Raw genomic sequence first — 24,610 nt, 5'->3', positions numbered from 1 at the left:
GTCATAAATGTATGTTGACTTAACACCGGCGAGAGTGAAATTAAAACTACAGGAAAAAATACTATAATCTTAAATAATCTTAAAAAATTTCTTAAAACTTTATAAGAAATTTTACTAGTTAAAGGACAATTTTTGCATTACAATTATTTTCCAAAAAATGAATGATACTACCAAACAGTAATTAAAGAAATTCCATTTTTTTGGAAAAAAAATCCTATCATCCACTAAGATCATGCCACGTCAACGCATTTATTGAGATAGAATACGTCAATTCCCAAGACGTGGTGAGGGCAAAATGGAGAATGCATATCAAAATTAAAGAAAAATGCAAATAGGGAAGAGAGCTTCTAAAACCGGTGTCGTAGAACAAAGCGCAGAAAGTGTTCCTCCGTTAGTTATTAGAAGAAGCTCTGCAGACTCAACTGGACAACTGACATAGCTGGAGCTTCGCGGTGGTCTTTATCTCAAATTCTCAATCATCAACAATAAAAATCTTTACTCGAAGGTATTTGATTTCTATAATAATTTGCTTCACATGTATACTGTTATGTTTTGCTTAATTATGCAGCAATTGTTTTTGATCAATTTTGTTTCTGATCTGGGTATTTTTGTTATGCCTTCTCGCTTTTCAACGTTGATTATCAGTTGGGCCTCTACCAATTTTCAAAGTTCTCTTCGATTTAGATTCTGGGTCACTTTATTTCATGATTGGTTGAGATAAGATCTTGAGTTTTTCTTTTTCAGCTTTTCCGATCATATATAATTTCTATCATAATTCATATCATTTTCTAGTCCACCGCCTATCAGTTTCTGGAATAAACTATGGATCGAGAGTGCAGGAGGGACTTTGATTGCTCTAAGTTTTTATTTTATTTTTAGCTCTTTCCCGTTTTTGTCGCATACTTTGCTTTCGATGCTTCAGGATCCAATTTTAAGAAGAAAAGAAATGTCGAGTATCTTTGAATCTTGCAATAAAGAGTTTGCTATATAATTCTGGAGGAGCTAGATTTAGTCTCGGATAAAGTAGAAAATGTGAATCGGTAGCAAAAGAATAATGTTGTTAATTTGTGTGCCTCCGAAGCTGAAGTCACAAACATAGATTAGCGGTGCGTTAAAGTTAAATAGCCACCACGATTACATGGGCACAGGTTATTGGAAAGACCAAAAAAGAGTTTGGTATCAGTATCTTTTTAATCAAAGTGAATATGTGTTTAAAGAATGATTAAAAATTGTTTGCAGCCAGATGTTTATCATGTGTACGCTAATCATTTGAGCCAGAGCTGAGTTCTTTCAACACATAAATTCATCATTTAGAACTGCAGCTGTTGTTTATACTTTTCTTTTTGTATTTACTCATTTCTCATGTTTGTCTTGGTCGTTTTGGTTTTTCAGACTGCCAATACTGGGATGACAAGATCAAGTTAGCATTATGAAGTTCTGCCTCTCTTTCGCATAAGGTCTTCAGGAATAATTCAAATTTAGATTGCAACTAACAGAAATGTTCTCATTGTTCTATGGCCTCTGGAAATATATATTTAGCAAGACAGAATTTCATGTGCTTATTCTTGGAATTGACAAGGCTGGGAAAACTGTAATAATTCTCTATACCCTGACTTATTCACTCTGTCATGTGGTTTATTGAAAGCTTTGCTTCTAATGAGTTATGAATTTTGTTTGTTTTGTGTCATTTATCTGCTGCACACTTAACCTTCTTCTTCTCGGAATTTGTAGACTTTGCTGGAGAAGTTGAAATCATTGTACTCAAACTTAGAAGGCCTCCCTCCTGATCGAATTGTTCCTACTGTTGGACTTAACATTGGTCGCATTGAAGTATCAAATACAAAACTTGTGTTTTGGGACCTGGGTGGTCAGGTATGTAAAATTCATAGATAAATATTCCTTTTACAACATATTTGCATAAGTGGGCCTTTTCCTTTATTTAAGGATGGTCTTGAGTGTGCTTATGTTTAACCTCGTATATAAAGCTTTTTGTGACTTGATTTTGACTTCATCCATGTCTTTTGCTGTCAAAATTACTTGAATTCATGCTGCAATAACATTTTCTGCAGTATGCTGCAATGCAAAAGTAATCAATAAACAAAAAGCAAAATTAAATAAAGCCAAAAAGGGGGAAAAAAGGTTAGACCAAATTTTTGGTCTAGACTCTGAAGTGGGCAAAACATAATATTGCTGTTCAGGCTTTGGCTCTATACAGATGCTATATTGACAAATATAGGCCAAAATTTATTTCTGGCCCGAAAGGAACTTGGTTATAGCTGAGTCCATTGGGAAGCAGGTGCTTTGCTTGCTATAGACCAATTTTAGAATTTGTCTATATGACAAAAATGTCACAGGTTTAAGAATTAAGTGATAATGTTTGTTTTTTATGAGAGAAAATTATTTGTAAGCTCTTTGTAGCATCACTTGTGAGCACAAGGCTTTCATTGTTGGCGTAATTGGGTTAAAATGCTCAGCAACTGAATGTTACGCTTTTGGATGTTTCTGCCAGCCCGGTCTACGCTCAATTTGGGAGAAATATTATGAAGAGGCCCATGCTGTTATATTCATAATCGATGCTACTTGTCCTTCACGTTTTGAAGATTCGAAGTCTGCATTAGGTGAGTAAATGTTTAGCATAGCAATATTAGTGAAAGATTGGCAACTTTTTTAATCAGTAGCTAAGAGCTTAGGGTTGGTGGTAAAATGATGCTTTAATTACTTGAATTATGTTAACAGAAAAAGTGCTTAGGCATGAGGATTTGCAAGGAGCACCTCTTTTGATATTGGCAAACAAACAGGTAGATATAACTAACCATTGTATTATTTGCAGAGAATATTACAAACATCAACTTGGAGTTATTATGATTTAATTCCTAGTAGAGTGCTGCTTGATCTTGCATTATGCATGTGATTAAGCAAAAAGACAATCACTTAGTGGGCATCATTTTAATGGCAGGATCTTCCCGATGCTGCATCAGCTGAAGAAATTGCTCGATATCTAGATCTTAAGAAGTTGGATGAGAGGGTTTACATGTTTGAAGCAGTTTCAGCATACGATGGGTAAGTTGATGGTAGGAATGCTTGTATGAAAGTGTCTTGAAACGGATATTTTTAATCTAATAACTGTACCTCACAACCTCAAAAGTGTATGTTATGTGGAAGGTACTAACTCAGATTGAGATTTCACTGCAGGATGGGGATAAAAGAAAGCATACAGTGGCTTGTGGAGGTAATGGAAAGAAGCAAGAGAACAGAAATGTTGAGAGTTCGTGCAGGGGTAACAGGACCTGGCGCTTAGAGGAAAGTGTAGCCATTTGCAGTTGGTCGCCTGCCTTTGTAGCATCTGTAAATAAACAGGATTTACATTATATTCTATATGACCAAAAGGTCGTCCATTTTGCCATTCCTGTGGCAGTTTTGCTTTATTTCATCTGGTCATTTGTCACTGCCAAGTATTCAGATATTTTATTTTTACTTTATCTGTGAGGGAATCAAAGAATGGAAGGTATTCAACTTGTTCCAAAGAGAGACATCTTGTTGGTGTAATACTAAATGCATTTGGCTATTTTTTTTATCCATCTGACCTTTTGTAGACTACATAAGTTTGCTTAAATGCTTATGCAAATTGGTGAAATTACTTTTTCTTTTTCTATTCAATCCAGGGAATGCTTGATGTTTATAGCCTTGAGAAGAATGACACGCATGTTTTTTTCTGGATTCAGTTAAAGGGTTAGTGGCCTTGCTTATACATGGTATAGTTTTGTTGTTGAGTGGCCTTTAAGCTGAAAATATGTGCATAAAACTATATTCCCACAGTGCCAAGCAATAATCTATTCCAATTCCAAATGTTCAAATTACATTCATGGTTTAAGGCATGGCGATTGAAAGTTCCAATCTGGTAGAGAAGCCAGAAACTCAGAAACTAGAGGGGGATATAAAAACAGCATTTTACATGACTCAATACATTTAGCTTGGTTTCTTCGATTGCTTGTATGTTCTAAACATTCTAGTTTGAAGCAGCAGGACCTGCAAAATTGGCTCTTTCCTTCACCACTGGTTGTGGTTCTAAAAGAGGAAAAGGAAGGAAAGTTAAGTTTATTTGTATGAGGTGAGTGAATTACTATAGGTATGAGCAAATCGGAATTCAGAAAAATGAAAAAACGCGAGCATTTTTAAAACTTACTTGATATTAAAGCCTTGGGTCTGGTTTTGAACAAGATCTTGTGACGGATAATGCCAATGACATCCAATTCTACCTTATTAGATGAGTCGTCGTCACTACCACAGCCCTGGTCAACATCCATATACTTTACTTTCTTCAAAACCAACAATGGCTTCTTCAAGGTCAACTTAGACCCCGTCAATTCATGATACCCAACCGTGAAAGTATAGTTTTCCTGCACAAAGCAGACCGTAAAAACAAGAATTAACAATCTTGATTCCAAATGGCAATAGATTAGGGATTAGAATTGTAAGCGACAAGTTATATATGTGAAGACCTGAGAAGAAGGGCGGCAAAGCTCTCCTATCTCGAGATTTTGAAGACGATCTTGAAACGAAGGCTGAACTTCAACTACGCCTTGCAATTCTACGATCGCCCATTCTGGGCAATTCTCTGCCCCGCAGCTGCACTTCACTTGAATCTGCATTATTTGTTGATTTCGATAACCGATTGCGCTAACAAAAAGGTGAAATAATTAAAGACAGAAAAGGAATTAATTTGGGAAATGGCGGCAAACTTGGTGCAGTTCGCGCGCTTCTATGGATCCTTTAAATAGTAGCCACTAGGCAATATGCGGGCGCCAAAATGTCGAACTCATAGTACGACGGCGTTTTGCTTGGCCAATTGCTCCTAACAGTTGGGCAACTTTTCAACTGTGACCAGAAGTTGTAGTTTCGTAAATTTTGGCCATGAAAACATTAATAAAAATTACAGTCAATTTAATGAGAAATTGTTAATGTACATATATTATAAATCCCTCAGCAGTTTCAGTCGCATATTTTCATTCCATTTAATATACTACTTTGCTTCATGTATTATTCATGTGGTGCAAAAAGGGCTGTGTGATAAGCAGAAGCACTCCACAACAAAGCAACAGGACAATAAAACAAATGAACAGTAACTAAACAACTGCCCTCCAAATATTTTTACCATACATGGATCAAAACAAAGAAGTTATTATCTGACTACAAACAGATTAGTAGGTGAACGTTCCCGCTAACATGACAATTACAGAAGATCTCATCCCCAAAAATAATCAAATCCAGTTTGAATTTCACCAACCTGTACAATTTGATCACTATACTGGATTGCCTATCGTTGACAGTTTCTACTTCTTTTGTCACTATCCTGATGATGGAGGGAAAATCCCGGATTCATATTTGTAGCGTGTGGTAATGTAGGCTCTGTTAAAGCCCCTTGATTATATAACGACTTCTCTGAGATGCCAAATTGCTGACACAAAAAATTGGTTTGACCAGGCTCACAAACATTCTGCAAGGTCAAGTCATAACTATCCTGTGATTGTGATGAGCTCGGTTTCGTTAGAAGACAATCTTGCATGACCATATCAGAATCCAATGGAATTGCACCTGTGAGTGTCTTTATTGCAAATTCAATGCAAGGGTCTGCCCATGCACCTCCAAAAGGCAAGTTAAGAGGGGATCCTGGCTTTTCATCACCCCTATCGCTATTTTCAGTCTCTCCAGCAAGTTCTCGTGGATTAGTTGTGTTACCTAGAGACAGGACACCCTTGCACTCTCGCTCATCCTGTCCATCGTCTTTTCTAGCATGTTCTGAAGTAGCCACGCCCCCAAATTCACTATTGTTTGACCCTGATGAGGCTTGTACACTTTCAGTATTGTTAAAGGATATTCCAGTGAGAGTCCTTATTGCAAATGCTATGCAAGGATCTTGCCATAACTCCACAAGTGGTAGGTCAATAGGTAGTCCTAACTTCTCATCAGCAACATTTGCAGTTTCAATTTTTCCAATATTTTCTTCTCTAACGGCCAGATATCCTGAAGAAGAAACAACAGTGTGTTCATGCTTCTCGTTACCATCATTTTCTTTTCCTGTTAGATACTTTGTTGGTGGAACAACAGCATCTTCAGGCTTCCCATCAACCCTCTCTTCAGTTTCTAGTTTTCCCACATGTTCAGTTGGAGCAGCCATCTTCTCAATAGGATGCCTAATCTTACTTGTGTCAAGTGACCTTTTCCGGTTTTTGAAGGTATCAAATGCATGTTTTACATCCAGCTTCGAGTCAAGTTCAGGATGGGAAGAACTTCCCGTGCTTGCAACTATGTCATCAGACTGTTTAACTGCAGCCCGACGAGCTCGATTTGTTGTTTTCAATTGAGGTGTAGGATCAAGTGGCAGGCCAGCAAGCCGCTTTGAAACCCGCCGTGGCAGATTAAGTTCTTTTTTCTTCTTTGATTTGCCAGGTCCTGTACTTTTAGCTTCATCCTTTATCACTCTACTTTCCATTGAGTGCTCATGTGGAAGAATGCCCAGTGCAGTATCTATACTGTTAGCAGGATCACTCTTTCCTACTGTTTGGTTTGAGATGTCGTCTGCTGGTACTTCTGAAATGCTTATTCGATCCTCAGCGACACCTACATTAAGAAAATTCACATTAGATAATGTCCCTTTACCTCATCCCCAGTGAGATGTGAACTTAACCTAGGATTTTTTGAGTTGGAAGACCAAGTTCATACATTCAATTAGAAAATATTTTCCATGGAGCCAACCCTGACAGCTCCATCTCAAATGCCCCAAACTAATCACATGTTCTATGGTATGTTCTGTGTCAGTTGGTCAAGCCTCATATGCAATTCCTACTCTTTACATAAGATTCCAAAACCAGTCACTCTTCACTTAACTCCCATAAAAATAAGTTCAAAAAGGGAAAAATGATGCATGCATGTGCGCACAAAAAAACACGCTGCTTAGTAAAGGATAAGGAAATTTATAATACAATGACAAGCAGAATGCTCAGGGACAGACATAGATTCTCCTGTACAATCTGAACTAAGTACATCTTCATCCTTAGCAAAGTCAGGCAACTTTGAGCTCTGGTCAGTTACACTTGGGCTCATTGTTGCGACTGCCAACTTTCGTTTCTTCAATGCAGCTGGTGACTAGGAACAGAAAAAACAAAATTTTGGAAAGAGTCAAAATATGTCATTATTAAATTGAAGCCAAAAAATAGTTTCAGCCAGCATTCAATGAAACAATTGAAAGCAAAGTAGGGAAATCCTCAATTTCAAGACAAGGAACAACTAATTGATGCAGGATACCATAGAAAAAAACAGTTTGTTTAAGATTTTTTGCGGACTCTGTCTCAGTTTCAGGGCTGAGATTATGCAAAAACATATATGGTTGACTTTACTGAGATTCAAAATGAATAAGAACACAACAATAAAATACTTGAGTACTTTAACATGCAAGAAGACTTGTAAAAAGCTAACAAAGGATGCAACCAATCATAGTATCCTGCCCTTCAAGCATTCATACAGAGGCATATTGCTAACAACAGTTAGCAACTATTTACACATACGAAGGAGTAGATAAGACAAGACTTATTCATGCTCACATTCGAAAAGCGCACAATTTGTTTTGAGGGCAAAGATACTTGCAGACTATCCACATTCTCATTCAAAAAGGATACTTACATAAGTCAAGGAATGTCATTTGTGTAGTATTCTCAACCCTCAACCTTGCCAACAGAGGTGTGGAATAGTGCAATGTAGTTTTCACTGTTATAAACTCTCATACCAACTCAAATGGCCAAGCTAATAAGTAGCAGGACCCAAGCATCCTACAATCCTTCAACTCTTTTATATTTACTCAATATGGGATCTTTAGCCTAACATTTTCAACTCTTCAACTTCGCTTATAGGGGGATCATAGTAAGTTGTTTTCCTCTTACTATACGCACATTCATAGAATGGAAGGGGACAAAACAAGCTAGTGAAAAGCATGCTCATATTTTACATGATACATTCGAAATGACATTTATAGATGAGATGACATTTATAGTCCACTAGACCATTTCCTTTTTGTCCACAACTGATAAAAACCGCTAAATTTTTACTACAATTGCCTCAATTTTATTCATTCTACTTGTGTTAGTATAAGTTCAGTTCAAGATCTCGTCGATTGGTAAGCCTAGGTTTGAACTGACCAAAAACAAGATTAAGCAACAGCTAGAAAAATTTAATTCTTTCCATGAAACAATTATAAAACAAGATTGGAGGATGTAATCATAAGGAAATATCTTATCAACTGACAAAATGAAGATGTAAGACTTGCAGAATTATTGTTGCACGCACAAAGACTTTATCATCTTCCAACTCTACATTATTGTCGCTTTTCTCCTTTGGCCTGAATGCTTGTCTTCCTACCTCTCCAGTTTCAAGGTAGCGAAGTGCGTCCTTCATAGAGCGGAATACATATCCACTTACAGGATCTGTGTAATACTGCAGAATTAACCAAATAACATAATAATCTCCACAATGTAAGATTAACCAAAGAATGTAAGAATCTCCATAGGCTAAGCTCCATGAACAACCCATTAAATTCAGAGAAAATATTTTGTACAGATGATTAATATAAGAAAATAAACATAGAAAGAAACAAGATTTGCAGAGAAAATGATATTGAGGTGTAAGAATTGATAAATATTCAAGAAGCTCATAAAAAATAAGACAATGATTTGAAAGTTAAAAACTTGAATTTATTCAATAAAGGGGTAGAGAGACACTTTAACTACAAAAAAAGGAAGTAGAGGTTGAGTACCGGGTCTCTTCTGGTTTTATGACCTTTCGTCGTCACTTTGATTTCTTTGATCCATCCTGGAGGTAGCCCTTTTGGTTCAGCTTTCTCAAAAACAACCTAAGATTGCTTACCAATCAAAACTCTCTTCTACTATATATTGATTCAAACAACAACTGATACTAAAAAAAAAAAAATAGACACCAAAAGAATAGAATTTTGAATCAGACATTTTTTAAGTGCTTGTCAATGCCTTTTTCTATCTCTTCCGACTTAAGACTGCTTGTTAAGATAGCGAACTACCTCAAGTTTGGAGTGGAATTTACCTTCACCTGAGGGAGGAAAGTAACACTGCAACAAACACAAATGATTAAAAAAATCCGATTTCTTTTTCACTCAGACTAAATAATTAGTTGTTCCCTTTAACATATTCTTATTGTTGAATTCTTCTATCATAATCTTCAAATTTTCAGTCAAAGTTGAGCTGAGTAGACGTATGTCCTGAAAGATCAATTGTGCATCTATTAAATAGACGTACAAGAAATCTAGCGTGTCAAGTTGCATCTGAGGCCAACGAAAAATTTGGACCAAAACAAGTGATGTGAAGAGAATTCTGGAGATGGTGGTTGTTGTGAAGTCTTGAAACCTGCTACCAAAAGGTTGCAAGCCCAAGACTTTTTCTACTGTACTAGACAATTCCCAATAAAGACTGTTCAAGGATTAAGCATAGTCACAACTGGATCCACAAAGTCATGCAAAGAAACTGCTTTAGTTTGACCTTACATATAGTTATTTCCCACACTCCTAACGGCATGATACAAACCAGTTGGTGTTCATTTTCTGGGCTACAGGGATGGATACAGAACGTAATAAAAAGAAAAATAAAATAAAATAAACGCCTTGGATTCAATCTTTTAGTTCAGTATATCAAATAGTGAAAATTGAACTATCTTATCATTCACTCAATAACATCATAATCACAAATCATTGAGCAAAAGATAATATTAGTGTAAATTTCAGTCCTTCCCAGATTTACGTATTAAGACAACGATTTCTACAATGAAAGAAACAGACCTCAACAGTAAATTCATAGTTTCACACACTTACAATTCTCGCAAACCGATAATCACTCCATCCGCTTTTAACTAAATTTAATTAAAAAACGACGAATCAGAAAATCAATTCCATGCAACACCTAGCTAAAAGAGGAAACTGAAAGATTCTACCAGATATTGCCAAGCAGAGGCGCCGGCCAAACAATAAAATTACCTAAAACGAACCAACAAAAGTAAAAAACGAGTCAACAAACTGGATGCAATTACTAATTACCTTATCTTTTCTACCACTGCTTCTTACTTTGACCTTGACTGTCCAGCCCTCAGGCAGTGCGTCATCGGAATTGTAGAAATCGCCGGAATCTCCTGTATTCATCGCCGGGTACTGTTTCACACGCACTCTCTCTTTATCTCGCTGACTCTACTTCTGTTTGCGTCTAACCGTGAAGCTGAAAGAGTAGGCGAGTTTGGACAAAGACAAAAGGGTGTGGCAGAAAGCACGTGTTGCCAAACTTCTCGTGCTGCATTTAAATATTGTTATTTCACTTACGAAACTGACCTCAAAAATGGCCAATTTTTCCCTTCTGCAAACAGAGTCAAGATAACAATGCCATTATCCAAACAGCGAGTCAAAAAGAGTGAGGAAGAAGATTAACACTGTCACAGTTGCCTAAGTGGTATGTACTACACCACCAGTCTACAACTAACATGTGGATGTGGTTAAGACCAACTAACAGACCCCTCTTTTTGACTACACTCTTCCATTGTGGAGGTAACGTGGACGAAATGTTCTACTGGTTAAACTTTTGTTTATCTTTTTTTTTTTTTTTTTAAAAAAAAACTTTTTGAGAAACATAATGCTTTTCGCCATGGCCACGGCCACGGCCACGTGGTTCCTTGTGACTTCTCCTGAGATTGGCTTTTGGAAGTGGTGAAGTCCAGTACTAATTTCACCCGTTTGTTTAAATCCCCAAACTGGACTTAGGGCAAGACAAAAAGCCCATTAACAGATAAGTATATCATAACGTCATTGCCATAGACACGTGGCACTATACACGTCCTTGACCGAAACACGTGGACTTCGAACACGTGGCATGATAACATAATCGACCCACTACACGTATCTCGATGCATGTCACTGCACGGACACGTGGCTGAAGACACGCCAACCATCTTAGACACGTGCATCATACACGTCATAGTCGTCGCTACGTGGCTGAACACACGTCATTGTTCCCAAACGTGGCGGTACATGTCATCGCCTTTCCAACACGTGTTCCATGTGCACGTCATCGTACTTTGACACATGTATTTCTACACGTCACTGCCTGTGGACACGTGGATCATACACGTCATCATATTCCACCACATATAGCGAACACGTCATCTCCCTTATGTGCGTTGCGGGACACACGTCACAATGGTGACACGTTGCTTGATGCACGTCATCAACCAGACACGTGGCGCAGCACACGTCATCGACCTCTGACACGTGGCTCATGTCCACGTAATGGAGATTGACCCATGGCTACACGCACGTCATCATTGGTGACACATGGCTCGACACGTGGCTGAACACATCATCATATGGACACGTGGCTGTCTACTTGATGTAGGCACCGACACATGGCTACATACTCGTCATCTGTCTCTGACACGTGGGTCCCAGTTTACATACGCGTCATTCGTCTCTGACACGTGGCTACCAGTTTTGAATTCATGCCGTGCTATGTCATGGTTGCAAGGCTCGGAATTAATGTGACAGGTCATCAGAAGTGGTTAGGCGTATCATCTGGCAGAAGGTAGCTGTTCGATGACATGTCTTCCTCGCTGTTGTGGAAATGCATATAAGCAAATGACACGTCCCATATCAGTCAAGGATGCTAGATTTCTTCGCGTCAGCAGATCTTGTCATGTCATCGGTCTCCTTTCAATCATTTGCCGCCAGTTGAGCACTTGTCAGTTGCGACCTCGTCGGCGTTCAGCTGACTGCACTTTCCAGCTTTCTTCTTGTCCGTCAGATTCCGTTTTTGATTTTTGTTTGTGCAAATTCCGCCTCAAATCTCTGCTATACTGAAAGATTTTCCGTTGCATGATCTACAATCCAGAAATGATGAAAATCGTGTTCGGCCGAAATTTCAAAATCAGAATTTATGCCGTCGATAAGATTAGGCGAGAAGCGACTCCAAAGACTTCAGGTTCCAGGAATTGAGAGGTGTAGATGATTGTATTCGAAGAATAACTATATAAGGCACCTTTTTTTGAATAATAAATATGTGCAAGATTACTACAACTTTGGTTTTGCTGTTTTTGGTTCCTCGTGTATTGCTGTATATGTTGCCTTCCTTATGTTACTCCTTGTTCTGCTGCGTAATTCGAAGCTTCTCTCATTCATGGCTATCTATTGTTTTTTATATTTACCCATTGGAAAGTAAGTTTCTTTTAGTGCACAGCTAATTTTACTTTGAAGTCTTAACGACAAATTCAAGAGTAGTGGAGAGCTAGATAGAAACTTCAAATATTACTAGTCCTTCAAAACCTAGAGAATGGCAGAATCATACTTTGTGTTACTATTTCATGAACAATTCACCAAAATCAACAATTCGTCAAACAAATTATCCACTTCTTCGCTATATTACATCAAATTGGTTTCTACAGGTACATATAGGATATATATTTGCAAGAATATAACACAGCAACCCAAATATTTATCACCAATAATCAACATACATACGTATGAATACAGACGGATATATATATATATGTTTTATTCTTGTTTTAGAAAAAAAAAAAAAATGCATATGACTTCCACGATTATTGTACAATAAGAGGTAAAAAAACATGCTGGAAAGCCAAAATTGTATTATAAACCTGCACGCTTTAAACAATATAGGAAAGTGAAAATTTATCTCCTGTGGGAATTATATATCCTCGTTCTACAACACCGTATAAAACTGCCATTCATAAAAAAAACAGATCGGAATTTTGTTGATCCAATCAGTTGTGAAGTGGGTTTGGTCCGCAGGGAACAAGTCGGCGAGAGACGATGTGTATTGAGTTGATCTTGCTGTTACTGGACTTTATAGCCTTACGTATAGCAGAAACGCTTCGTAGAAACTTATCAGAATACTTGGTAATTTTCAGTCCCTGGTCTGCTTCTACATTGGTAAGCACTTGATAGGTATAGCGGCAATGGATACCATGGACAAGTGCAAGCATCATTAGGAAAATAAGCATATTTTGAGACTTTTTAATTCTCATCATGATTTGAATTATGGTGGGGAAATAAGTAGATTAGAGGGGCCAAGGCACTTTGGTTGTATGTAAGAGTTGGTAAGTTTGAAGGCTATTTATAATTGTGTCACAAAACCACCAAATACCAATCAGCTATGGTGTGCAATACAGAATGATATTTACAACATTTTGACATTATATATTATATCATCAATTCTGACTTTTGAAAAATAAAAAATTGATTCTTGGTTGCAGGCACATCCTGTGTTATTGTGTTTCTTAACAATGACAAATGTTGACTTTTGAAGGAGTCCTTACCAAGAATGAGGCTGAATATGTATACCTCATCTTTGAGGTATATTGATGCTGACTTCTTCTTCTTCTTCTTCAGAGAAGTAATTATGCATCAGAAGTCAGAGAGGTAAGCTCTACAAATGTTGAAATTTATATTTGTTCGACGGATTGCTATATCTCCAGTTTGATTCTTAGTATATGGAAGAAATTTTGACTGCAAGTCATAGGAGTATAAAATGGAAGCTCCTTGCTGTGATCCTTATTCTTTTACCTTATCATCTTCTGCGCCAAACAAAAGCAATTCCTTATTGAAGATGGTCTGCAATGTTCACACTTGGCCTGACCAATCACTAATACATTGAATTTCTCCTAAAAATATTTAGGCTGAGATAAGTATGCTTACAAAATTGTTTAATCAGTATGTTATGAGAAAAAAAAAAAAAAAGCGTTGACCCTTCGAGCCATTTGGAATTTAGGAAGGTGCATATTCAAAACCTTGCCTAGTTCAATTTTTTAAATCTGGTGCAGATTATAAGTAGAAATTGTAGTTAATGCTACTAACAGCCAAGTTGATTATGTCAGCTCTCAGGCTGCTCAATTAATTAAGACAATTGTGTCATAAAGATTGATAAAAAATAAATAAATTGTTAAACCATGCCTTGTTAGTGAGTTGACCTGTTTAAATTTTCTATTATTGTACTTGTAATCCTTTTGTCCTTGCATAACCATAACCTGCTGATATTGTTATCTAAAAGATTAATTAAAACATAATACATATAAACTCAACTCCATTAATATTAAATACCATTTTCAAAATTTGAGCTAAGTGACAACTTAGTAATGTTGGACATATTGAGAATGGAGCATTCTTAGGAATCTTGAAGAGGCAGTTACAATGAAAGTCGGTAACAACTGAATTGGATGTTTATGGGGAAAAAAGGTTTGAATAAATGATCTAAAAGATAAATATGATAGGGGAGAAGACCAATTTAAGGCAGCAAGACTCACCAATTACGCGTATCTTAATAAATAATTATGGTATTGCAAACAAGAAAGCCAGCATACCCTACCCACCTGCAATTCTGTTCCATCAATTCACCTGCAGTTATATCATGTGTTTAACTCTTAATCTTGATTTCTGCTGAGTTAATTGTATATATATAATTTTTTTTTACTACCACATGGATGATTAGTGCAAGATGTCAGACAATAATTGGTAGTTATACTAATATATTGTAATAAACAGATATGCAGGCTTGTATACATGCATGATTATTCATTTTCTTGGCTTAAAAAGGATAATCAAATGTGGGAATCTTGCAACTACTAGGTCAACCAAATATACTGTTAAAGGGTACGAAAGTTTTCACGATTTCTACTCAAGTAAAAATGCAACATAATCATGGTAATTATATAAATTGATAATGTGCTTTACAGTAGTAATCCATGATGGATTTAGTTTTTACAACTCGAAGTAAAAATTTGGTTCTTGAAAAGAATGAAGGAAAGAACTAAAATTGCAATTTTGAGAATATCTCTTTCTTTTCTTTCCTTTCAATTCTTTCCAAGAACCAAACAGAATTCTTTTTCTTTTGCCTACCTACAAAATACACAAGTAGAAAATCAGATCAATTATGAAGTGGATTTGGTCCACCTGGAACAAGCTTATTGGATGCAGCATATAATGGGCTGGCCTTGTAATCTTGAGATTGCAGGGAGCGAGAAACAGCAGAACGATGATATGAAAATGGAAAAAGGGAACTTTATGGTGTTTATTGTTCGATCTGGTTCTTGATTGGTAGCAAAGTCGAGATGCCTGCAAGTACAAAGATGAACTGGACCTGCTAAAATAATTGTGAAAAACAGTAGTGGAAGTAAGAAGCTGTAAGTTCTCATGATTATAGGTTGTACAAGAAGAGGCTTCAAAGAGGAGATTTTGTAGAAAAAAAAGAGGACTTTGGAGCTGTTTAAGAAAGTCTGTGTTCTATTTATAAGGGGATCAGGTGACCCATGGGGGAGTAGATGGAGCCAAAATTCACAGCCAATCACATTTGAATGACCTCAATGCCCATAATTTCTAATCTTCATTAACCCTGACTAAATCCTATAATTGAAAAAACTTAGACCCAATCATAGGCCACAAATAAACTTCCAATTTTTAATTTAGTCACTAGTTTTTCTATTTTAATTTAGTATTGACTTTTCAAGAAAAATTTTTATTTATGAAAAATCTATCTTAACATTTCCATATAAGATACATTTTTGAATTCTATCAAAAAAAAAAAAATTAAAAAGTTTAGAAATTAAATAATAATGAATTAATAATTCAGTATTGAAGTGCTTGTTACATAATATAAAAGATTTAAAAAAAATAAATTAATTATATTAGAAAAATTATATCGCTGAAAATTGTGCAGAGAGATCATCATTGATATTAGTAACAGTACAATACATAATGAAAAAACAATGCATGTTGACACTCTTTCATTTCATAAAACACTTGCTTTTTTTTTTTTTTTTTTTTTTTCTCTGATGTGTAAACACTAGATAATGAAGACGACAAATACTAATTTAAAGTCGGCAAACCAAGAAATTAAGCATGTACAATGAGAAAATAAGTGTAATAATAAGAGAGGACAAAGTCTTGAAATGCAGATGGTGCTAAGAGTAAGAAGAGGGGGCCCTAAGCTATTAAATAAAAAGGATTGGTATTTGATATGTATTTTTGAAAGGATAGCTCAATGCCCTATACGTTCAACTTCACCTGCCAGCGGCCAGCCACGGAAAATGAAGTTTGCGGAGCCCACAAGGCATCCTTATACCCTTCTTCCCTTGTGGTCCAGTGGCTACCACGAATTCTTAGCTATTACTATTCTTATTGCTTTGCAGAGGCAATTGGAGATTATTACTGCTAAGTGAGGGCCTTCTTGCATTGACATGGACTTGTTCTTGAAATTGGATTGTCCAATGGCTACCCACCTAAACAATGAACTAATTAAGGCTTAAACAACCAGTGCAACAACCAATCCTGCAAATCATGGTATCAAAACTAAATTTAGCATCATAGTATTAGTATAATATTAAGATTTGCATAGAATTGACATATGATCTCTACAGCCAGCCAACTAATTACAATATAGTTATAGAATGATTCACCAACTAATCTATCAATTCTAGTTTTGTTGACTAACTATTATATCCATTTTCGGCCGTCTATTACATTTGGGTGTAATAATTGGATGTTGTAAGAAATTATCTAAAAAGAATTTCACAAAAATGCAGAAAAAAAAAAATGAATCAATCTAATTAGGCCCATAAGCTACCTGACCTGACCCATGTTTAATTATCACTATGACTACAACCATAAGGCCCATAACCCTTAATAACCATAAGGCCCATGTAAATTGCAGTTCAAGTTGACCTGAAAATACAATTTACACCTGCTTATCGACCACTTAGTGATAACTATACATAGGGTTAGGCGGTTAGCATAATCCCCATCCAACTCACAAATATGTTATGAAATTAGGTCACTAAATAATCTACCAATTTCAGATAAAGTTATACCAATCATGGTCCCAATGCACTCATTTTCCTGTGGTAATGAATGACATGGAACGGAATACTGTAAAATTTCAGGTTCATTTCAGTTCTCTTCAAAGAACTGTAAAATTTATCCTGGCATATTGGCATGTAACAATTTTGAATCTCCAAAGTTTAGCATTTATTTAAAGATCCAAAAGTTGAAGCAGGTCTGTAATAGAATTATACTACATTGATAAAGTAAACTAAATTGCGAAACAAAGTTCACCCCACACATGCATCCGAGTAAACATCACTCACTCTTGGCATCTCCATAAGTAATTGCTTCCTGGATTTCTAATCATGTTCCTAAATCTTAATATTACTCCTTGACTTCAGCATTAGTGTGTTCCACAGCTCCATCAGCTGATGGACCATCTTCTGCAGGCTTAGCAACATCAGCTTCTTTAGCTTCTGCAGGTTCACCAGCGGAAGCAGCTTCATCAGTTACTGGAACAGGCTTCTTGATAGTTCCCACCTTAACATACTTGCTCATGAACTTATACTCCCAATCCTGCAAGGCCTCCAATTCGAATGGACCAAGACCAGAGATATCACCAGTCAAATCTTTTTCTTCAAAGGACATCTTTGCAAGAGCTCTGCTGGCGTCCTTTCCGGCAAATAATGCATAAGGGCCACCAGGTCCATAAAACATCCTGCAACAACGGAATTGCATAACAAAATATAAGTTTCTGAAAAAATTTTGCATTCACAAAACAAATTTTGCACTGGTGGAAAAGTTCTCATCCAGATACGAACTGAAAAAATTACCTAAGCCTCAGCTGTAAGTGCCATCCAACATATAAAATGAAAACACGTCCATTTTTTGAATTTTTCTCTCCACGTGAGACACAAAACATAATTTACAGTATGATATTCTGAATTAGATACTACTACATCGTAAAAATTACAAAACTTGCAATGGCTTTATCATGATATACAAAGAAGCAAAGAAAACAGCTTATATAAAAAGCTAAAGATCAGCTGAAGTGTATCTAGTTGTTTACGATATTATTATACTATATATTAAAACATGCAGCATCAAATTACCATGGAAATCTAAGATTCTACTTCACATTCAGAAAGCCATAGTTTTGCCACTTGCATTAAAAAAAAATAAACCAGAAATCTTCCAACTCAATGTTAATCCATTCTTGGAACCGGTTGTAAGGCCGTTGCAAGAACACATTGCAAACAAGTCTGGTTTGCTACATCAAATTAAGAGTGCAATTCCTAATAAGAGAAGTCTATAACATATATTGTCATGAACACACGAAACCTTTGCATTCTACCAGACTTCCGTTTTTTAAATTGCAATCCTCAAACATTGACACCCGTTATATGCACAAAGTTTTATTTCTAAGAAATTTGGGACCCGACTTTCAATTTTTAACGCAACTCACTGGAAACAAAAAGATTTCAAAGGCAGATCACCAATCTAATTAAGCAGATAACAGCACTCAAAATTAATCACTCATCGGGAGAAACGAAGCTGAAGATTTGCGACCCTTAAACTCTAGACTCTCCAGAAGAAAATTAAAAGAATGATGCATTAGCCAATTTGTTGCTATTTACTTTTTTTTTCCCCTTAAAAAAACGAGATTATACTCCATAACAACAACAAGAAAAAGTCGGAAAGTGGCCAACACACTTCAAAAAGGAAAAAAACAGAGAAAAGAGAAGTCAATTTCAAATCCGTCATCTGAAAACCCCCAAAATTTGCAAACCGAAGTATTTAATTTTCCAGAGATTTCGGATTATAAAGCAGGGATCAAAACAGTTGATCAAACATATCGGAAAAAATGAAAAAAAAAAATTAAGGAAACCCAGTAATTCACATAAGAAAAGACCAAAAAGCTCCAACACGGAAGCCAAAAGAGTTGAAATTATACCTGCTTTGAGAGACGTCATAGATCTGACCTTTAATCGCCATGAGCAAAGGCTTCTTAGGATCGGCGCCATCATATTGTTTAAGATCCTCCTCAGTAACCTCACCAAGCTGAACAGGAGGAGGCAGAGGCTGCACCTCTTCAACGCTTCTGGGTCTCGGATGATTATCAGACGATCCAAAAAGCTCAGAAATCACATAGTAAACGGCCAAACCCAAAGCCAAAACTGTAAAGAAAGTTGCTGGAGAGAGACCCGTGTAGACGGTGATTGCATCCTTGAGAGTCTCCCACAGCTGCAAAGCCATTTTTACTTCGATAGAGAAAATGGGAGAGAGATATTTTATCGCCTCGGGCGAGTTTGGTCTGAATGAAATCTTCTTTCCCAATTATACGCCAATTTATTATTTTATTTTAATTTTTTTTAGACGCCAGAGGTTCCACGCCTTTCTTGATTATTTCTATATAAATATCAATTGTCCTCGTCTCCAATTCTGAAGTTACTTAATTAACCCCTAGATTGGTGGACCAATATCTATTGAATTCATCCAACAAACTATTATTTTGATTATTTTCTTAATTTGGAAATGTCTTGATTGCCCTTGGTTGTTCATCCATAAATAGTAGACCAATTTTTTATCGGTTACTTCTTTGTTGTTAATTTCGCAATGATGTGTTAGTTGTTACTAATAATGCGACGCAGCGAAGCGATCATCATCACCGTTCCATATCCTTAAAAACCCTTTGACGAGTTTGGGGATAATTAGGTAAATTTAATTTTGAAAACGTGGTAGGTGCAAAATACCAACGTGGGAATTGCATGGCATGGTGAATTGCAGTTCAATCTGTGTTTAGTGCAAAATGTTACTCTGCAGTTTGGCTACAGCAATTGCAGCTTGGAACTTGGTTGTTGTTGAAGGTCAAAACCAAGAAAAAGGACACAGCTTGTGTTTTTTTTACAAGAATCTTTAAAATTTGCATGCTCCATCCGAAAATTCGTATTTAGTATCACTATAAATATTTCTTGTATTACAGCCGCAAAGGTGGCTTTCAGACAGAATTTGCAGCTACTGAGATAAAAATACGACGTTGTTAATGTACTTGTCAAGGTGAGCGCATGTGAATATGATTCAAAATTAGCATTCCTGACCTTCAGACACTCACTTAGAATAAACTGTTGACAGAATATGTATATTCCCAAATTCCCCTTGATACCGGAAGATTTGACCATTGTTGAGTCAGAAATCTAGAATAACCCGTCTTAAGAGCATGCCTGGTTTGACTGATAGACCAGCACAACAACTAGGAGTTTAGAACAGAATAAAATATTCTTAATCAGACAAAAACTTACTCAGCCAAAAGGGGCAAAAAATGCTTTAGCTTTAGAGGCTCGACAGGATCAGAACAGAAATGAAAATGATTGTCAAAAAAAATAAATCAATAAACAACGTGTATTATCAGGAATATGCCTCATTTATAATAAATCGATGTACTCTAGCTCCTTCAGACCCCACCCCACCGAAACACAAGAGAAAGATATTGCATATCAAGAAATAAATAAAAGAAACGTACCGGAAAGGGTAATTTGCCATATATTTACATTATTACTACAATTACAAACAATCTCAGCCATAGTGGCAGATTTTCGCAAATCCTCAGAATCCCCTCCACAACTACCCATTGAGTATGTCTTTTATCACAACCACTCATTGATGACAGCTTTTAACTACGTCCATTCAAACATTAGTTTATTCTGTTTCTAGCATTGAAGAAAGCATAATCTGGAAGCATAATCTGGAAGAAGGCACATGTTCTACAGATTTTAGTTGCTAAAATATGATCTCAGACTGCTCCAATCAAAGAGCAAGAGAGCTCACCTCATCGGCCTTCCACAAACCTTCCTCATACTTGTACCACCGCATGAGTCCTTCATCCCTTTTCGTCCTCTGGCACATAACACAGGAGTCTTCCGTGCATATTAAGAATTCACGTAACCGAGAAGCCCTGTCCAGGATAATTTGATCAAGCTCCCTAGTAATTCGTCTTGGCGCAGGAGGCGGCTGGATTTCAATCAGAAGGCAGTGTGATATGTTGAGCACTTCTAGATGTTGCAAATCATCTAAGATACGGATCAACGCATCTCTAAATAGCATTGAACATCGCAGGCTCAAAACTTTTAAATTTGGAAGATATGTTGCTAGTGCGGCTGCAAAGGAAATGTCAAAAGGGCCCATGACCTTTAGTTCTCTGAAGTTACTACAATTATTAGCAATTTCCTCAATGAGATAATGGGGATTTGCTATGCTAGGCATTGTCAATGATTCAAGATCTCTCCACATACGTATAGCCTTGCATATTCCAGTCTTTTTTATTCGATTCCATGCAGGCAAAACAAGTCTTCTAAGTTGCGGACACCTGGAAAAGAGGAAGAGAGTGGCTTAGAGCACACAAAATGAATCTCCAGAGTCCAGATATAAGGATGTGCAGCAAGAGTGCTTCCAAATGTTCAGAAAGGGAAGAGGACAACAAGAACAGGTGAAAAGTTAAGCTAAAAGATCCAGATGGTACACATTGTTGTATAAAAAACAATAAATATATAATTATTACAAGTTAGAATTATTGAACTGAGTAGAATTATCAAACTGAGATATAAGTTGAACATAAGTTTCACCATAACAGGATTAACTATTTTGCATTCCTTAAAATTGCAAATGAGAAGTAATGCTTCTATCATAGTTATCTTACAACAAATGATAGATACTGATGCGTGCTATGTTTAGCAAATTAAAGCTGATGACATAATCACTGAGCAAACAACAAAAACCGATGACAGAGAATCGCACATGAACACATTATGCCATATTAATCAACTCTGCAGCTGAAAGAAAAGAGATCAAGGTCATCAGGTTTCTGTCTTGCATTATCCAAAGAGCCTCAGTTGCATCCATTTCATCCTTGTTGCCTAAATACCATAATCATATTGTACATCTATTGTTCAACCATATCACATAAGCACTTTAGCAACAGGAAAACAAAGATCGATGAGCTACTATTGCACTGTTTCATAGGACATATCCAACTGAAAAGCTACAGTCAAAACCACAGAAAGTCTTTCTATATTTCCCACAAGTCGTTCTCCAGGGCCGTGACTGACGGTTTGGTTTAGGGAATAGCAGAGGTCCTGCGTACACAAGGTGGTCTGGTCCGATGGACAAGTTGCCATCCTAAAAGTTAGTCAAGTCATGGCAGAAGTTCCCTAGCTATGGGAGATTCATAAACACATGGCTATTAAAGGTGAGCTCAAGGCACACCATACTTAAGTCGCAAGGCTTGCGCCTTATCCTAGAAGCAGGCAACGTCACTATGTGCTCACTTTCGCGCTAGCGCAAGGTGCAATAAAGATGCACCTTTTTCTTTCACAGTCTGATCTTTTTCGGTTTTTCTTTAATATCTTAAAATATAATTTTCAGATTGATGTACGTTCTATTTTTTTACTTTTTTGCATCTCACCTTGCTCAGGCGCACGCCTTTTGCCTAGGGGCAAACACCTAGGTACCAATAACCCTTTGTGCTTAAGTGCACCTTGTGCCTTTAATTACTATGAGTAGAAAGACATTTGGTCAAAAGGAATATGTACCTGGAAAATATCTAGATTTTTCTAGCAAAAATTTTTAATTTAAAAAATAATAGCATTTCTTAGGAAATTTTCTTACTAAGAGATTCAAAGTTTCTTCCGGGTAAGTGCCTTGTAGAGAGTTTCCATTTGAGATTAATAGAACAAAAATTGGGTCCAGTGAGTTATTTTCTCGAGTCTTGAATAATGAAACTACAACCTAATTTGCTTCCCAAGGCAGGTGTAGCTGTAACTTCTTTTCCCTCTCTCCCTCACTTCTGCCTACTTGTTGCCACACCACAGCCCAATGCTAAATTGTCTCAAATTTCACTTTTTATTGACTTAATTAGGAATAAATCAGATCTCCTACCAATGCACAGTTCACATGCAATGGGGCAAGTAGAACCTGCTATTTCATGACAAAGGAAAAAATAATGCATTGTTTTCCTCTCAAAAATTGATGTACTGAATCCAATTCAACCTATAATTCCTAAATTCGTTTGCCTTACAAGGAAATATTAAAAATCAAAACCTAAATATATTACTGGCATTATCAGAAACACTAAAAGTTCTTAAAATTAGGATAATATTACAAACTCACCTTTCAGCCGTATAAGTTAACTGCTCATCGCTTACAAAGAGATTGAAGTGGAAAATCAACGATGTTATATTTCCCCGGCTAAGATTCAAGGATATCTTCAAGATTCGGGTCAATGTCTTATCAGAACGGCCATCCACATACACATAAGGCTCCAAGGGGATTTTGATGAAATTAGATTTCAACATTGACAAATCAAGCGTCTTCCATAGCAAGGGATCGCTGCAGGCGAATCGCCATGCACTGCAAACGTGAGCAACGCCTGAAATTAATTGAAAAATGTCAAAAGACTGGAATATCTTCACCAATATATCAGTGTCCAAATCCTCCCATCTCCTCACTGCAGAATCACCCTCCTCCATCACTTTTACAGCATTCCAGTGCTACACCAAGCCTAGACAATAAACAATAAAACATAAAACTTCACATTAGTTTCATAATACACATAAGTTAGGTCACTTACAATGAGAGTTGTTTAAAATTGAATTTGGGGAAAGAAGGCCTAAATTGATGAAAAAAAAGACTCAATTTCCCCAAGAAGAAAACAAAATATAAATAGGAAAAAGACAAAATACCCCAATAATTCAGCTTAAAATGAATTATAGGACATAAAAATAAATTAACAGAACTAATCCTTCAAGTCGCATGCTTTTCATTTTCAAATTACAAATTCAAGTACTTGATGAAATACATAAAGTCAATTTAAAAAAGAAAAATCAAAACATGAAGAGCCAGTCCTTTAACATTGTTAAGATCAATTTCCAAACAGATCTCTCATTTCACCATATTTGAACAAGAAAAAAAAAATCTAGATCCAAACAGATCCAGTTTCTCCTTCAATCATACAAACAAATATAAATAAAATTAAGAAAAAAAGATAGAAAAAGACCTTTTAAGAGATGAAATGTTATCTGTGTAAGCCGATGTGTGTCAGCTTCCAGGGAGAGAGAAATTTTGTTCGGTTTTTTCTAAACAAGTAACAGATAAAGAAAGGCAACCGGATTCCGAGGCCGTGATTTTACCAAAAAAACCTTTACTTTTTTAACGAACTCTACGCAACGCAGCCTTAGGGAAGTAAGGAAACGAAGATGCAGACTATGCTTGAATAAATGGTTGTCTCTCTGGTTCAAAAGAATCCAACTTTGTATTATTTCATTTCAGGCTCTCAGAAATGTCAAATTTACCAGTTACTTACAGTCCGTTCCTTCCTTCCCCATCACGTGGTGCGATGTGAAGAATCTACTAGCCACTATTGTAGTACAGTTACTATTTCGGACCCATGCTGTATTATTTGTCCTTTCACGAAAAGTTTCTGGCTGATGGTAATAAAAAATATATATATATATTAATTTTTTTTCCTAGTCTGAGAAGTACCTGATCATGGAGATGCCAGGAAATTATAGGTTATTATTTAATCAATTAGTGGAATTTATTTCCAATATGCAATAATTAAAATTCTATAAAAAAAAGACAAGTTAATAATATAATTAAAATTATTACATAGACAAATATGAGTATAAAATTAATTAATTAATTTTCTTATAATATTAATTTGGAGTCTTTTGATGT

At 36.3% G+C, this 24,610-nt stretch overlaps 5 protein-coding genes across 5 annotated transcripts; 1 reads left to right on the top strand and 4 right to left on the bottom strand.

Moving 5' to 3' along the window:
• The first annotated feature begins 345 nt into the window (after nucleotides 1-345).
• On the top strand, nucleotides 346-3,634 carry GB1 (GTP-binding protein 1). The gene is made up of 7 exons (XM_037640531.2): nucleotides 346-505; nucleotides 1,393-1,591; nucleotides 1,732-1,872; nucleotides 2,510-2,618; nucleotides 2,737-2,798; nucleotides 2,957-3,060; nucleotides 3,193-3,634. The coding sequence occupies exons 2-7, from the start codon at nucleotides 1,499-1,501 to the stop codon at nucleotides 3,296-3,298; spliced, it is 615 nt and encodes a 204-aa protein (XP_037496459.1). The 5' UTR covers nucleotides 346-505; nucleotides 1,393-1,498; the 3' UTR covers nucleotides 3,299-3,634.
• Nucleotides 3,635-3,807: 173 nt separating this feature from the next.
• On the bottom strand, nucleotides 3,808-4,746 carry LOC105648486 (chromosome transmission fidelity-like protein). Its single transcript, XM_012234888.4, has 3 exons — nucleotides 4,500-4,746; nucleotides 4,184-4,397; nucleotides 3,808-4,065 (listed from the first exon to the last, which is right to left on the bottom strand). The coding sequence occupies exons 1-3, from the start codon at nucleotides 4,647-4,649 to the stop codon at nucleotides 4,007-4,009; spliced, it is 423 nt and encodes a 140-aa protein (XP_012090278.1). The 5' UTR covers nucleotides 4,650-4,746; the 3' UTR covers nucleotides 3,808-4,006.
• A 358-nt stretch (nucleotides 4,747-5,104) lies between these two features.
• Nucleotides 5,105-10,743, bottom strand: MBD13 (methyl-CPG-binding domain protein 13). Its single transcript, XM_012234887.4, is given in 7 exon segments — nucleotides 5,105-6,618; nucleotides 6,981-7,143; nucleotides 8,338-8,484; nucleotides 8,804-8,899; nucleotides 9,010-9,064; nucleotides 9,066-9,130; nucleotides 10,109-10,743. Coding segments are annotated over 7 exon segments (1,932 nt in total). The 5' UTR covers nucleotides 10,211-10,743; the 3' UTR covers nucleotides 5,105-5,314.
• A 6,319-nt stretch (nucleotides 10,744-17,062) lies between these two features.
• Nucleotides 17,063-19,265, bottom strand: LOC105648484 (membrane steroid-binding protein 1). The gene is made up of 2 exons (XM_012234886.4): nucleotides 18,837-19,265; nucleotides 17,063-17,600 (listed from the first exon to the last, which is right to left on the bottom strand). Exons 1-2 carry the CDS (start codon nucleotides 19,136-19,138, stop codon nucleotides 17,267-17,269), a joined length of 636 nt encoding a protein of 211 aa, XP_012090276.1. The 5' UTR covers nucleotides 19,139-19,265; the 3' UTR covers nucleotides 17,063-17,266.
• A 1,134-nt stretch (nucleotides 19,266-20,399) lies between these two features.
• LOC105648483 (RNI-like superfamily protein) lies at nucleotides 20,400-24,311 on the bottom strand. The gene is made up of 3 exons (XM_012234885.3): nucleotides 23,931-24,311; nucleotides 23,045-23,435; nucleotides 20,400-21,245 (listed from the first exon to the last, which is right to left on the bottom strand). Exons 2-3 carry the CDS (start codon nucleotides 23,401-23,403, stop codon nucleotides 20,687-20,689), a joined length of 918 nt encoding a protein of 305 aa, XP_012090275.1. The 5' UTR covers nucleotides 23,404-23,435; nucleotides 23,931-24,311; the 3' UTR covers nucleotides 20,400-20,686.
• Nucleotides 24,312-24,610: the final 299 nt, after the last annotated feature.

The sequence above is a fragment of the Jatropha curcas genome, chromosome 10 (genome assembly GCF_041381405.1).
Source record: "Jatropha curcas cultivar XTBG-Jc1 chromosome 10, XTBG_Jcur_1.0, whole genome shotgun sequence".
Lineage (NCBI taxonomy): Eukaryota > Viridiplantae > Streptophyta > Magnoliopsida > Malpighiales > Euphorbiaceae > Jatropha > Jatropha curcas.
This window is presented reverse-complemented; position numbering and strand designations above follow the sequence as displayed.

Coding starts and splice junctions, on each gene's coding strand:
- LOC105648484 (XM_012234886.4), bottom strand. CDS start 19,138: ATGGCTTTGCAGCTGTGGGAGACTCTCAAGGATGCAATCACCGTCTAC. Junction 17,601..18,836: donor TATGACGTCTCTCAAAGCAG/GTATAATTTCAA, acceptor CCGTTGTTGCAG/GATGTTTTATGGACCTGGTG.
- LOC105648486 (XM_012234888.4), bottom strand. CDS start 4,649: ATGCAGATTCAAGTGAAGTGCAGCTGCGGGGCAGAGAATTGCCCAGAA. Junction 4,398..4,499: donor TTTGCCGCCCTTCTTCTCAG/GTCTTCACATAT, acceptor TGCTTTGTGCAG/GAAAACTATACTTTCACGGT. Junction 4,066..4,183: donor ACCCAAGGCTTTAATATCAA/GTAAGTTTTAAA, acceptor TTCCTCTTTTAG/AACCACAACCAGTGGTGAAG.
- GB1 (XM_037640531.2), top strand. CDS start 1,499: ATGTTCTCATTGTTCTATGGCCTCTGGAAATATATATTTAGCAAGACA. Junction 1,873..2,509: donor TTTGGGACCTGGGTGGTCAG/GTATGTAAAATT, acceptor TGTTTCTGCCAG/CCCGGTCTACGCTCAATTTG. Junction 2,799..2,956: donor TGATATTGGCAAACAAACAG/GTAGATATAACT, acceptor TTTTAATGGCAG/GATCTTCCCGATGCTGCATC.
- LOC105648483 (XM_012234885.3), bottom strand. CDS start 23,403: ATGGAGGAGGGTGATTCTGCAGTGAGGAGATGGGAGGATTTGGACACT. Junction 21,246..23,044: donor TTAACTTATACGGCTGAAAG/GTGAGTTTGTAA, acceptor CCTCTTTTCCAG/GTGTCCGCAACTTAGAAGAC.